Source organism: Microplitis mediator, chromosome 7 (assembly GCF_029852145.1).
Source record: "Microplitis mediator isolate UGA2020A chromosome 7, iyMicMedi2.1, whole genome shotgun sequence".
NCBI lineage: Eukaryota > Metazoa > Arthropoda > Insecta > Hymenoptera > Braconidae > Microplitis > Microplitis mediator.
Window position 1 is genome coordinate 6,973,907 of NC_079975.1, and position 13,444 is coordinate 6,987,350.

Consider the following 13,444-nt stretch of genomic DNA (forward strand, 5'->3'; position numbering starts at 1 on the left):
TCCCCTATAGAAACTTCACATAGGAAACTGAGTACTGGGATTCTCATACAGGAACTTGGATATATGGATTTCTTGGTGGGAAATTCATACAGGAATCTGGATTTCTATATAAATAATTTCTATAGAATCCGGCGTATCTGGATTTCTATGTCTATCATCTATTGATATGCGTATAAAAATAAAACAACAGATTAATATTCTTATACGAAACCATATGGGAATCCATCGGAAAACGTCATGTGAGAACCCACAGAAGAATCTACGCTGGATTTCCGTGTGGATTTTTTTGATAGGTTATGAACACGCGCTCAATGTTAAAATAACATTTTAACAGTGTTAACTCTTGTTTGGACAGTAACACTGAGTAAATGTTACTTTTGTTTCAACCCGTACGAAAAAAGTATATATCCGGGATATATACAGACAAAATTGAATATATGTCTCATATATGCGGCATATATTCAAATTTGCCCGAATGTATACAGATATACCTTTTTCGTACGGGAATTAACACTTTTTGTGTGAAAAATGAACTGATCAAACAACACAACAGCAGTATGTTAAATTACCACACACAGATGTTAAACATTCATCAAAAAAAGTTTTAACACACTTTTTTCTTTACACAAATACGAAAAATTTTTTACTGTGTATGAATATAACCTTAATATTTTTAAAATACAATATAATTTTTTTTACTATCTTTTAATTTACGGAATTTAAAATAAAATGTAACTCATTGTTTTAAAATAATAATTAAAGCAAAGAAATATTTATAATTATAACACATTTGTATGAAGAGAAAAAAAATTTTTAATTGATTTTAATAATAAAAGCCTATAAAATCAGCATAAAAAATTTATTATTCACGAACTAATAAAAAAATAGTACTTTTAAAAAGTCCTTTTTCATACTTTGAACATAACCGATAACATTAATTTGAATTTTACTTGTAAGTTAAACATTTGTCTCTATATATTATTTCTATTTAATGTAACTCGTGTACACTTAAAATAAAACATTTCCACTACACGTAGAGCAATTTAAACAAGATGTTCCTTTTTAGCTGTAAACATCCGTTCATCTATTTGCATTTGATCTCACTGAATTGCGGTAATAGCAATTTCTCTCATTGCGCATATTTGCTTAAGTTCTCTCCAACTAATCGATTCCCATTGAATTTATTTTTTTATTTGATTATAACAAAGTTCTAATTTTTACGGAAATATTTAATTAAATTTCCAAATAATCTACGAGCAGTAAAAGTTTTGTTGTAATATAAATCACATTAAACGAACTTATTTCATCTCACACAATAATCTCGATATATAAATCGCTCATTTATAAATGTCTGTTAAACTTTTTAACTTTTGGCAACTCGTGTATCGATAATTTTTTTTTTGCTTAAATCGACATCTTTTGGGAATACGTGCCAATTTGCTTCTAGTTATAGTAGAATAGCCAAAGCCTTAATAGCCCACAGTGATAGGTTGTGCGATCGCTATTTATTCATTCCCAGAATTATCGCTGTAGTCTCGGTGAAGGTATAACTCTCTGTTTCGCGTGACAGGAGTAATTCCCAAGAGATCAAGAAAACACTATTGGAAGATCATTGGTACTAACCTACATGTCTTTTTTTTTTAACTAAACGTAAACGCTCACTTATTCCTCTTCACTCGAAGCATTTTAAGCCCTTTAAAATACTGGATGAGCAGTTTCTCATATGCCCGTCAGATAAATTTAATGGATACTTTATCAGAAGTAATTTTTATAAAGATGAATTACTTACTCCCAATATTAGAATAAGCGTAAAATGATTAATCATTGACTACTATAACATCATTAACTAGATGACTGAGGATTTAGTAACGAGGTTAAAGGATTTATTTTATTGACCCTGATTAAAAGAAACGATTCGAAACGATTTGCAATGTTAAATGTCCATAAGAAGGGTGATTCGAAAGTATTCAAAATATTCAAAAGCATTAGAAAGTATTTAAAATTTTTCTTTTCTTGTTTCAATGACCGGTCATTGAAAATATACTTTTGTCGATGGTATTGAAAAAAAACTGGATAACGGTTGACTACCAGCTAGACCATGAACTTTCTACTGTTACGGTATTGTATGCATATTTTCGAGCTTTTCGAGCTTAAAGGGAAAGTGGTGACCGACCTAATGAACTTTGAAAATTGAACTTTACCAATTTGAACTTGACAATTTGAACTTTGGTAAATTTGAACTTTTATGAATGAAACAACTTTTGATTGATGATGATGATGATGATAATGGATGAAAATTATATTTGATGAAAGAAATACTAAATTATTCAAAGTTCAAATTTACAAAAATTCGAATTGCCAAAGTTCAAATTTCAAAAGTGTAAAAGTTCAAATTTTCGAAGTTCATTAGGTATGGAACCGGGAAAGTTTTGCGCAACTTAATTGCGAAGTATGTATTCTGCTAACGCTTACTCAGTCCCAGCTGATTCACTCACGTAAAAATGATATGTATAAATATTCAAATATGCTCGCGTAGAACGAAATTCGTACCATTTGAAAGATAATTTATTAATGAATTAACAACGGCAAGAACAAAATATTACTGAATATTTAAACCCGTACAGTATAAGTTATTAAGCAAAAATAAGGAAAATTTATATTTTCTACGATATTTTGGAAGTAACTTAAAATCTACTGAATAAATTGGATTCAAATATACGTGTCAACATCCAATGAAAAATAAATTTTCGATAATCGGATTGAAAACAATAACTTGCTTATTTTTTATAAAATTTTCAATTTTAATGGCGGGAAGTTCAAAATTATATTACTTTAAGAGGTGTTTGAACTTTTTTCTCTATTACACTGAAATCCACAAACGGTACTACCTTTGTTGCACTTGAGCAGTAAACGGAAAAATTGGTCGAGTTTTTCTCTTACGCAAACGAATATTATCAAAAAATTACAGCACACTTCACTAGATTAAACAGTGGTGCATCAATGTGCAGTCTGTCGTTCGTATTTAGATATTTAGTTTCCGAAAAAAACTCAGCCGAAAATATCTGATAATAATTTTTTATACAAAAGATTACTTATTTTTATGTTCAGTCTACCGCGAACTTTATTTCTAAACTCTATTTCAAATATATTACTTTAGAAAAAAATAAAAGTCATTCTTTTTTAATCTATCCACAACAATAAAATTTTTTTTAATTAAAATATATTAGTAGACGACAGTTTCATCTACATTTTTTTATATTATCAAGTTACTAATATATAAGATTCTTACAGAGCGTTCGATCAATCCAAGGTTCGTCGCTTGCTTCTATTGTATTCAAGAAGACTTAAAGTACTGGGCTGTTCAAACTAGCTCTTTTGAATTTTAAAAGACTGAGGAAGGTAATGCTTTATGCAATGTAGTTTCCAGCATCTGGGAACACTATCCCCTTAATTTCATATATAATAGAGAGCTTTATTAAAGAACTCTATAAGTATATTAGCTCCATATACTGCCATGCTTAGGAAAAAGGCAGTAACTTCACTTACTGCTTGTCTGTTTAACTCATGTTAAATTAACATTGGTAAGATAGAAAGCCAGTAAGTGAACTTACTGCCCTTTTCCTAAGCACCGCAGTATAGGTTATGGGTAAGTATAAATCTATTACGTAACTTCATTCATTTATTTTTTATAACCTATTTTTAACTTCCCGCTATGAAATTTGAAAATTTTCAAGAAAAGGGAAGTTATTGGTTTCGGTCCGACTTTACGAACGAGTTTTCATCAGATCTTCAGGTGTTGAGGTCTTAGGAAGCTATTCTGACTATTTCCGGGAGGACATCCAGACACATTTATGTGGATGTATGTACGTGTGTGTGTAATCTTTTATCTTACGATATCTTTGGAATGAATCAACCGATTTGAATATGTCGTGCGGTAATCGAAAGGGCTCACTAAAACTTAGATCTTGATAGATTTTTGAGTCAATCGGTCGAGTAGTTTATAAGTTATACGAAAAATAAAAGTAGAAACAAAGTTTTTTTTAGGTTTTCGTTGCATAACTCGACCGATTTATTTCGAAATTTATTCAAATCTGAACCTCAACAAGCTCTTTCGATTGCCACAAGGCACGTGCAAATCAGTCGATTTGTTCCGAAGATATCGTTAAGCAGAAATTACTTTTTTTTAGCGACATGGATGTTGTTTCACTCCAATCGGTTTTTAACCTCGAAAAGCTCAAAAGTTTACCAACAATAACATTTGCGAATGCGCTGAGGTCGAAAACAGCGGGAAATTTTAGGGTTAGCCCACAAGATCCACCGTTTTTCATATTTTTTTTACTTATTCTATCTGTCACGATGAATAATTAAGAAAACTGGCTGCAAATTATATTCTAATAGAATTAATATTTTTTGGAGTTAAAATAACCTCAAATTTTTTTGTCCAGATTAATACAACACGTAATAATTATACGTAAAATTTAATGAATTTTTTTAATTATCACGTATATATTCACGTATTTGTTTGAGCATGAACACATACTTTTCCGCTTAACAGCATTATTTAATTAATTTAAAAATGCTACACGGAAAGAAAATTATAGCAGCGGTTCCCATAATTTTGTGAAATTTTTTCCTATACCATCATAGGAATTACGACCATAAATTATGGGAGCGGTTCCTATAATTATAGGAATGATACCCATAACACTATAGGAATGGTTCCTATAATTATAGGAATGGTTCCTATAATTTATAGGAATACTTTCTATAATATTATGGGAATCATTCCTATAATTTATGGGAATGGTTCCTATAATTTATAGGAACTATTCCCATAAATTATAGGAACCATTCCCATAATATTATGGGAATGGTTCCTATAATAGTATGGGAACTATTTCCATAATATTATGGGAATGATTCCCATAATGCAATTGGAATGGTTCCCATATTATCATGAAAAAATTAATTTAAAGAAAAGTGTGGTAATCACTTCTACAATACACAGAAATATTATTAAACACAAAAACAAAAATTCAAACATTGAAAAAAAAATCGTATCTGGCAAAAAACATTAAAATTTTTAACAAGAATTTTTTGTCAGCACAAAACATTCAAGAAAATTCAAATTTTGGGAAATTTCTACACTATTGTGCAAAAAAAAAATTTAATGATATTATAGGGATGGTTCCCATAACATTATGGGAATAGTTCCCATAATATTATAGGAATAGTTCCTATACCAATATGGGAACCATTCCCATAATAGTATGGGAACCATTCCCATAATGGTATGGGAATCATTCCCATACTATTATGGGAATCATTCCCATACTATTATGGGAATCATTCCCATACTATTATGGGAATGGTTCCTATAATATATGGGAACCATCCCTATAGTAGTATAGGTACTGTTCCCATACCATTATGGGAACCATTCCCATAATGCATAGGAAAAGTTCCCATAATTTTCTTTCCGTGTACCGCACGATGAACGGTGTGGCTCAATGGATGTAGATAAATTAAACAGAATATGGTATCGGCTCGGATAGCTCATCTGGAAGAGAGCTCAACTCGGCGCGTAATAGACATGGTCTGGGTTCAAATCCCAGTTTGGACAATCCATATTTTTCCCAATTATTCTATAGACTTTTCTTGAGAAGGTTCCTTCCTTATCCTGCCCAATCCTTTCTTATCCTATAATAATCCTTCCTTACATTACGAAAGTGTGAAACGCTTGACGTATATATTCCGTATGCGTGTGTACATGAACACATACTTTCCTACTTAACATCATTATTTAATTTATTTAATAAATTAGTAAAATGACAAATAATGAAATTAATTTATTTTTATTCTTTGGAAAAAAATTTATCAGTATATTGTATTTGTAAAACTTAATAAACATATATACTAAGTATTCATTGATAATTTTTTCGAGATAATGAAATGTAACTCAACTCGATTAATTAAAAAAATACAATTTTTATAGATACTAAATAATAACTTATTGGTATTTTTAAATTTTACTGAGTTAACATACAAATGTTATAAAATTATCATTAAATTATTAAAGATTATTATCAAATCATCATAATTATTATTATTATCATCTTGTACTAATTCAGACGACACTAATAATTAAATATAAAAACATTAATTATAATTAGAATGTTAATTCGTTAATGATTACGTTTATATTTATAAAGTTTACTGTATATTATACAGCGTAGAGAAATGGATATTTTAAAAAAATATATTTTTAATACTTCTAATAAATTATATGATCTTCAATAATTCCAACATTTGATAAAATCTAAATTTGTAAAATCACATTTTAATTTTAATGAATTTTTCATAAAAATATTTTCAAATTTATACCCATTATTTTGTTTTGAAAGATTAATAATTATTTGTAACAATTTACTACACTCTGTATAACGATAAAAAAATAAACACAACGTCGTGTGATTAATCCTCTCAAGACGACGCTACACATAACTGACCAAAAAAATATTATATCGCTCGTAAATCAAATACCTCTATCTAATGAATAGTATCCATCATTGTTAAGAACACAAAAAATTTTTTGTTAGCTTCTTATACATTTGTAACACGCAAAATAAATCAATGAATTCGCGACAGTATGAAATATTATGGATATTGTTGATTTTTAAAAAGTTATTGTCACTCTGAATAAGTTATTTACATAATACAAAAAACTTAACTAACTTTTCTTGTAAAGATATTTTTTCAGAACTTGGAGAAAAATAAATAATAATGAAAAAAAAAAAACAATAAATACCTAAAGTTTTTGAATAGCTCTCAATTTTTAACTTATAATTCAATTTTTTAAAGTGTCACTGCGTAAACAAAAATTATATCCATCATAAAATTTATATTCTTTCGTAACTTACTGCTGAACAGCCACTAAGTGTAAATGTCACTCCATCCTAAACAGAAAACAAAGAAAAAACGATACATTTATCATAAAATTACAATTTTTTAAAAAACTTTTAACAGAAAAAAAAAATTTCATAAATATTCAAGTGACTAAATTTATTTTTTATTTTGCAAGTAAAAATTGACTATGATTATGATACTGAGGTTTAAAATTCAAAAAGTTTGATAACTTTTTACTTAAAATTTATTTTGAAACTTATTCATTTAATTATTTAAAAATGAAAAAATTTTTTATTGTTTAAAAAATTTAATTTAATCAAAAGAAGACAATCAATACCCGATGACTTTGACTTTTTCTTGGAGTTTAGTTTAAAAAAATAATAAATAAATTGCAAGTCAAATTTTTTGTTTTCATGCAACTTTCAAAAAAATCCATGGATTGCCTGGGAACCCATAGGAATCCATATAGGAAGTATGGAATTATGTAAGAATCCATAAGAATTGATGTAGGAGTGTATGGATTTATATAAGAATCTATGTAGAAAACCATAAGTATCTGGATTCTTATAGAAAATTGTGGGATTCCCCTATATAAACTTCACATAGGAAACTGAGTACCTGGATTCTCATATAGGAACTTGAATATATGGATTTCTTTATAGGAAATTCATATAGAAATCTGGGTTTCTATAGAATCCGAGATATTTGGAATTCTATGTCTGTCTATTGATACGCGTATACAAATAAAAGAACAGATTAATATTCCTACAGGAAACCATATAGGAATCAATCCGAAACCGTCATGTGAGAATCCACATAGAAATCTAGGCTGTATTTCCATATGAATTTTTTTGATAGGGAAGTATTTAAGGTAAGAAACCCAGAACCCGATCAGGAAACTAGTACCCGATCACTCATATATTTGTATATCTATATTTACTAAATTTTACTAAATATAAATGTACAAATACATGGAGTGATAAAATACTAGTTGCTCGATCGGGTACTAGGTCGACCTTATCGAGGTTTAAAGTAAATATTTAATTATTATTAATGTTTTGAATGAATAAATTCAATGTACTAGTGGTCGATCACGAAAAAATGCTTCATTTTATAGTAGTAATTTATCAACACGTACTGTAGTACTCGATCAAGGAAAATATATATTTGAATTATGATACGCATCATAATATAACAAATAAATAATGCACTTATTGATAATATTTTAAATTTTTTATTGTTCCATTTTTATTTACCTGTCAATTTTTATTATCGAACTTTGTATCAACTTCAAATATAATCAATTTTTATTATATTTATTATTTATGTAATAATGAAAACTAATAGTACAGATATTTAGTGTTTGAAAATAAATTTTTAGCAAAGATAAAAAATGTGTACAGATCATTACACTGTATGTTATGTGTATTGACACGATGATCGAGTACTAGATAAACACGCCCAACAAATTTGATGTACACTAAATTAAGTAATTTTTGTAAGTAAAAAGTATAGTAAGACATTGTATCTCTTAGATAAATCAACAGATAATATTATTATTTTATTTGCAGTTCACGAGAACTAAAATTCAACTGGGAAATGTTAAAATTCTTGAGGCTTGTACTGCCTCTAAAAAAATTACGTTACATAAAAAATGGAAAAAGATCCTCGGGGACCATTTTTACACCAGAAATTTTTTATAGTGCAGTTGCTTTGAGTATTATTCGTAAAATACATCTACATTTTACTCAACCTCTGAAAAATTAAGTCACTTTTTGCAGTAGTGCACTGTAAAAAATTTTGAGCCCGCGGTTTGGTGTGAATGATTCGGTGTAAAAATTTTCAACACTGCCGGTGTGAAAGTTACACGACGTACGGTGTTAAATTTTGGACGGTGTGAATTAGAACGTTCACACGACCAATGGTGTAAATTTATAAGTTATTTATTTTAAATTCTCGATCACTTCAACACTAGATATTTAATTTTTATTTAAAAATAAACTGCATCAATAATAATAACCGATTAATAGTTATCAGGTGGAGAAGCTAGAAAGGGTTCAAGAAAAGTTTGTCAGTCACATAAGGTTCAGAAATAACGTAAGGAATATTTTTATGAGTCGGCAGCAGGCCTATGAATATATAGGCTGTAGGCCTCTTGCTTTTGGAAGAAAATATCTGACACTATGTTGTGGTGCTGATATTATTAATAACCGATTGGATGTCCCTGAATTAGTTAGTCAGTTCAAGTTCGTGGTGTCTAACATTAGTGTGAGAACATCAAGAGTACTCGTTGTCCCGAAAGTTAAAACTCGCTACTCCACGCAAGCTCCGCTGTATAGAATATCGAAGTTAGTCAACGAATTTGCATCTGAGATTGACATTTTTGGTGTTTCAGCTAATAAATTTAAAAGTGTCGCTAGAAATTTAATAATGTAATTAATAAAACTGTCACTTCCTTGGTCGCTAAGCGGCTGGATATTATTTATATATAAGTGATACTTGTTATTTTTTTGCTGTTACTTTTATTTTATATTTTTCTCTTATGTAACTTACATGTTATTTATTAATTTTTAACTACTGATTATATTGTCGAACAATATTTGATCTAATAACACCACACGGTGTGAAAAAAAAAACCTATAAGGTGTCAAGAGCACACCACTTCATATTTCATACCGAGGCGACAGTGTAAAGTTCTCGGGGATCATTTTCACACCAAAAATATTCTAGTGTATTGATAAGAAATAAAAAATAAAACAATACTTACTCTAACTAATCCAGGAAGATCAGACCAAAACTCGTAATTAGGAATTAATTCCAAACCAACAGCTCCTCGGAAATATTTTAACGCAAGAGCTCCACTAGCAAAATAAATTCCAGTAAAAACAAGCAGCAAAATAACTAAAACAGATCCAGTTGAAAGTCCTTGTCTCATATATATCAGACAATTACTCTCTGATATGAATATCAAATTCTGAAACGAAAAATTATTACACATTAGAAAATAAATTACAAAAGTCATAATTCCCTATACATTATTAATTGCATTTATGAATATATTGAATAATTAACTTACATGTTCTGAGTTAGTAGAATTGTGATAAACTAATTCTGTTGGACAATTATGACAACACTCTAATTTAATATTTGTAACATACTTAGAATGATGAAATATCAATTGCACATCACTTTTATTTGTCACAGAATATTTCCACGCTGATTCTTCAACTTTACCTAAGTTTACTGATTTGTTAAATCCATCTAGCAAACAAACCTATAAGTCAAATGATACTTCGTAAGTAAAATAATACTTCTGCGAGATGAAACTCTTATTCTTATAATTAAAATTAAATTTATTCTGAGTATGAGTGTAACTGACAAGTGTCAATTTTTCAAATTTTTGAATGAATAAAAAAATATTAAAAAGTGCGTATTTAGATCAATGAAAATTCAGTACGCGCTTTTTTTTAAATTTCATTATTTTAATTGATTAATAAATTTAGTTGTTTAAAATTTATAAATTGTCTCATGTCTGCTATATTGACATTCATTTTATTTTTAATGATCCTGAAGTTAGCAGACATTTAGTAATTTTCGGATTTTTTTTTTCACCAAATCAATTGCAAAAAAAAACAAAAACTAAAAATTGCACACGTAGAAAATTTTAAAAACTACAGGTGAAATTTTTTCAAATATTTATTTTTTTATAATTTATCGTCTCAAAAAAAATCCAAAAATTATTAGACGTCCGCAAACTTCAGTATCATTTATTTTTAAAGTAAAAATAATAATAATGAAATAAAATAATCACCGATGATAGATGACAGTCGCTATCATTGGAGACTTTAAAAGTCAAATCAACGTTTTTGCATGGTTGGAAAGTTATGTTATTATATTTATTATGGAATGGCCTGTAAAAAATATGTAGATATAAATTATCATTAATCTAATAATAAAAATTAAATATTTACAAGTAATTAAATACGAACCCTTGATGCGCTAATGGCCTCAAATCATAACCTCTTTTGTCATAACGCAGACAAGTACACGCTGTCGTTTCAAGACATTGTGATTCAATATAATTAATCATTAATGTTATAATTATGCATATAATAAATAGATTTTTTTCGTGTAATGTCATTATCACATGTAAAATATTATTGTTTTGATGTATATAAATATAAACTAACGAAAGAAAATTTAAAACAAAATATTTTCTACTTTTATCACAACATGATCAATCAAGATCAAGACTATCAAATAAATCAGAGTCAACTGTTAAGTCGATGTATATTTTTATACTCGTAAATATATATATGACATATGTCACTACTCTTAATAAATCTTAGTTAATCTATTTTTAAAATACTTAACTAAATAAGTATCATTTCAAGTATAAAAAGTATTCCCACTTGAACAAAAAAAAAAAAAAACAAACAAACAAACTACAGTAGTGTGAGTGTATGAAAGATAAAGAAAAATGATTTTATCAACAGTTTTTGAATGTGTCATACATATAAATATGTATATATAGGGTAAAAATAACGGTTTTGGTCACTTTAGGGCCAGTTTTGGACACTGGAAAAATTAATCCGGAAGTTAGTAATGAGTGTGAATATAGCTGAGAGTTGTCAATTTAAAAAAATTTTGAATATGCGAAATAAATGTAAATCGAATAAAACTACAAAAATGCGCATTTATAGAATTTTAATTCAGTATGTGCATTTTTTTTATGTATATATTTTTAATTGGTTAATTCGTTTATTCGTAATTTCAAATTTCGCCTCATATCTGCTACATCCACACTCAAAAGTTATGATTCTGAAGTTAGCCGTCAAATAATTTTTGGATTTTTTTTCAAAACGATAAATTATAAAAAAAAAATCTCACTTATAGATTTTTTAATTTTCTACATGTGCATATTTTTAGTTTTTTTTTATCGCAATTGATTTGCTGAAAAAAAAAAATCGAAAATTTCAAATTGTCTGCTAACTTCAGGATCATCAAAAGTTAGTAGACGATTAACAATTTTTGAATTTTTATTTCGACTAATTGATTATTATAAAATAAAATCTAAAAATATGCACAGGTATAAAATTAAAAAAACTATAAGTGCAATTTTTTAAAATATTTTTTTTTTTAAATTTATCGGTCTGAAAATAAATCCAAAAATTATTAGACGGTTAACTTTAGTATCATGAAAAATTTAAATAAAATAATTTGTAAAAGACGCAATGACGTTATTAATTTTGAAAATGTGTAAAAAGATACTTTTATCCCACTGTTACAATAAAAATTTTATTTTATACTTTTTCATTAATTAAAATAAAGTATCAAATGTCAAAAAATGGAGTATGGCCACAAATGTTACTTCTACCCTAAATAATATAAAATTTTAACGACTGTTACATCACAATTTTGGTAAGTAACAGTCGAATATAAATACAATAGTAAAAAAAAAAAAATAAAGCTTAAATCAACAAATAATATAATAAAATTTTTGTTCACTGGAAAGGAAGAATGCAAATAAAAACAAAACCTGTAATATTTTCAGGGAAATCGAACTTCAATTTAACAGAGAATTCAATAAAACGAATTGTAGATTTCACTTTTTTTTTTAAATATTTACTATTTATTGGAAGTATTGGTGATATTTTATTGACATTATAAACTACGTTACAAATAACTTTATTTAATTTTTCATTTTATAATTCAAAATTTGAGCAACCAAATTAAATTAGTGTGACCTTTTTTCCTTATCAATCATAGCATTGACATTTTATTTTCAAGAATTTAATTTAAAAAAAAAAAATATGTACGTAGAAAATTGAAAAAACTATGTATAGGTACAATCATTTGAAATGCATCTGATGTTCATCATATAGGGTAGTGGTACCATTTATAGTCACTGCTCCATTTTCAGACATTTGATACTTTATCTGAATTAACGAAAAAGTGTAAAATAAAATTACTATTTTAATAGCGGGTTAAAAGAGTTTGTACACATTTTAAAAATTTATTTTGTCATTGCGTTTCTATAAATTGTTTTATTAAAATTTTTTATGAGTGTGAATGTAGCAGACATCAGAGAAATTTAAAATTATTAATAAATAAAGTAAACACTTAATAAAATACATTTTTTAAAAAATGCGCATTTAAATTATTTTCAAACTAATAAGTCCATTCTTTATAAATATTATTTTTTAAATTATTTACTCTATTTATTTATAATTTAAAATTTCTCTGATGTCTGCTACATTCACACTCATAAATTTTTCAAATATCCAAAACTGGTCCTAAAGTGGCCTAAAACGGTACCTCTACCATAATTATTTTCAAATTGTTTTTTACATTTCAAATCATAGATATGCGTATTAAATAAATAAAATAATAACAAATACGCAGCTTAGAATGAATGAATACAATTCAATATTTATATGAGTTTCCATCAAGCTAAAGACTTATTCTCACTCAATATGTGATGCTGATCCCTTCACAAATCATCCAGTAAAATTCTTTCGCTGATTTAACTGTAGCT

At 27.5% G+C, this 13,444-nt stretch overlaps 1 protein-coding gene across 1 annotated transcript; it reads right to left on the reverse strand.

Annotated features, from left to right (window-relative positions):
- Positions 1 to 6,188: 6,188 nt before the first annotated feature.
- On the reverse strand, positions 6,189 to 11,494 carry LOC130671794 (uncharacterized). Its single transcript, XM_057475872.1, has 5 exons — positions 10,896 to 11,494; positions 10,718 to 10,817; positions 9,983 to 10,180; positions 9,674 to 9,880; positions 6,189 to 6,956 (listed from the first exon to the last, which is right to left on the reverse strand). Exons 1-5 carry the CDS (start codon positions 11,045 to 11,047, stop codon positions 6,900 to 6,902), a joined length of 714 nt encoding a protein of 237 aa, XP_057331855.1. The 5' UTR covers positions 11,048 to 11,494; the 3' UTR covers positions 6,189 to 6,899.
- Between the last annotated feature and the right edge of the window lie 1,950 nt (positions 11,495 to 13,444).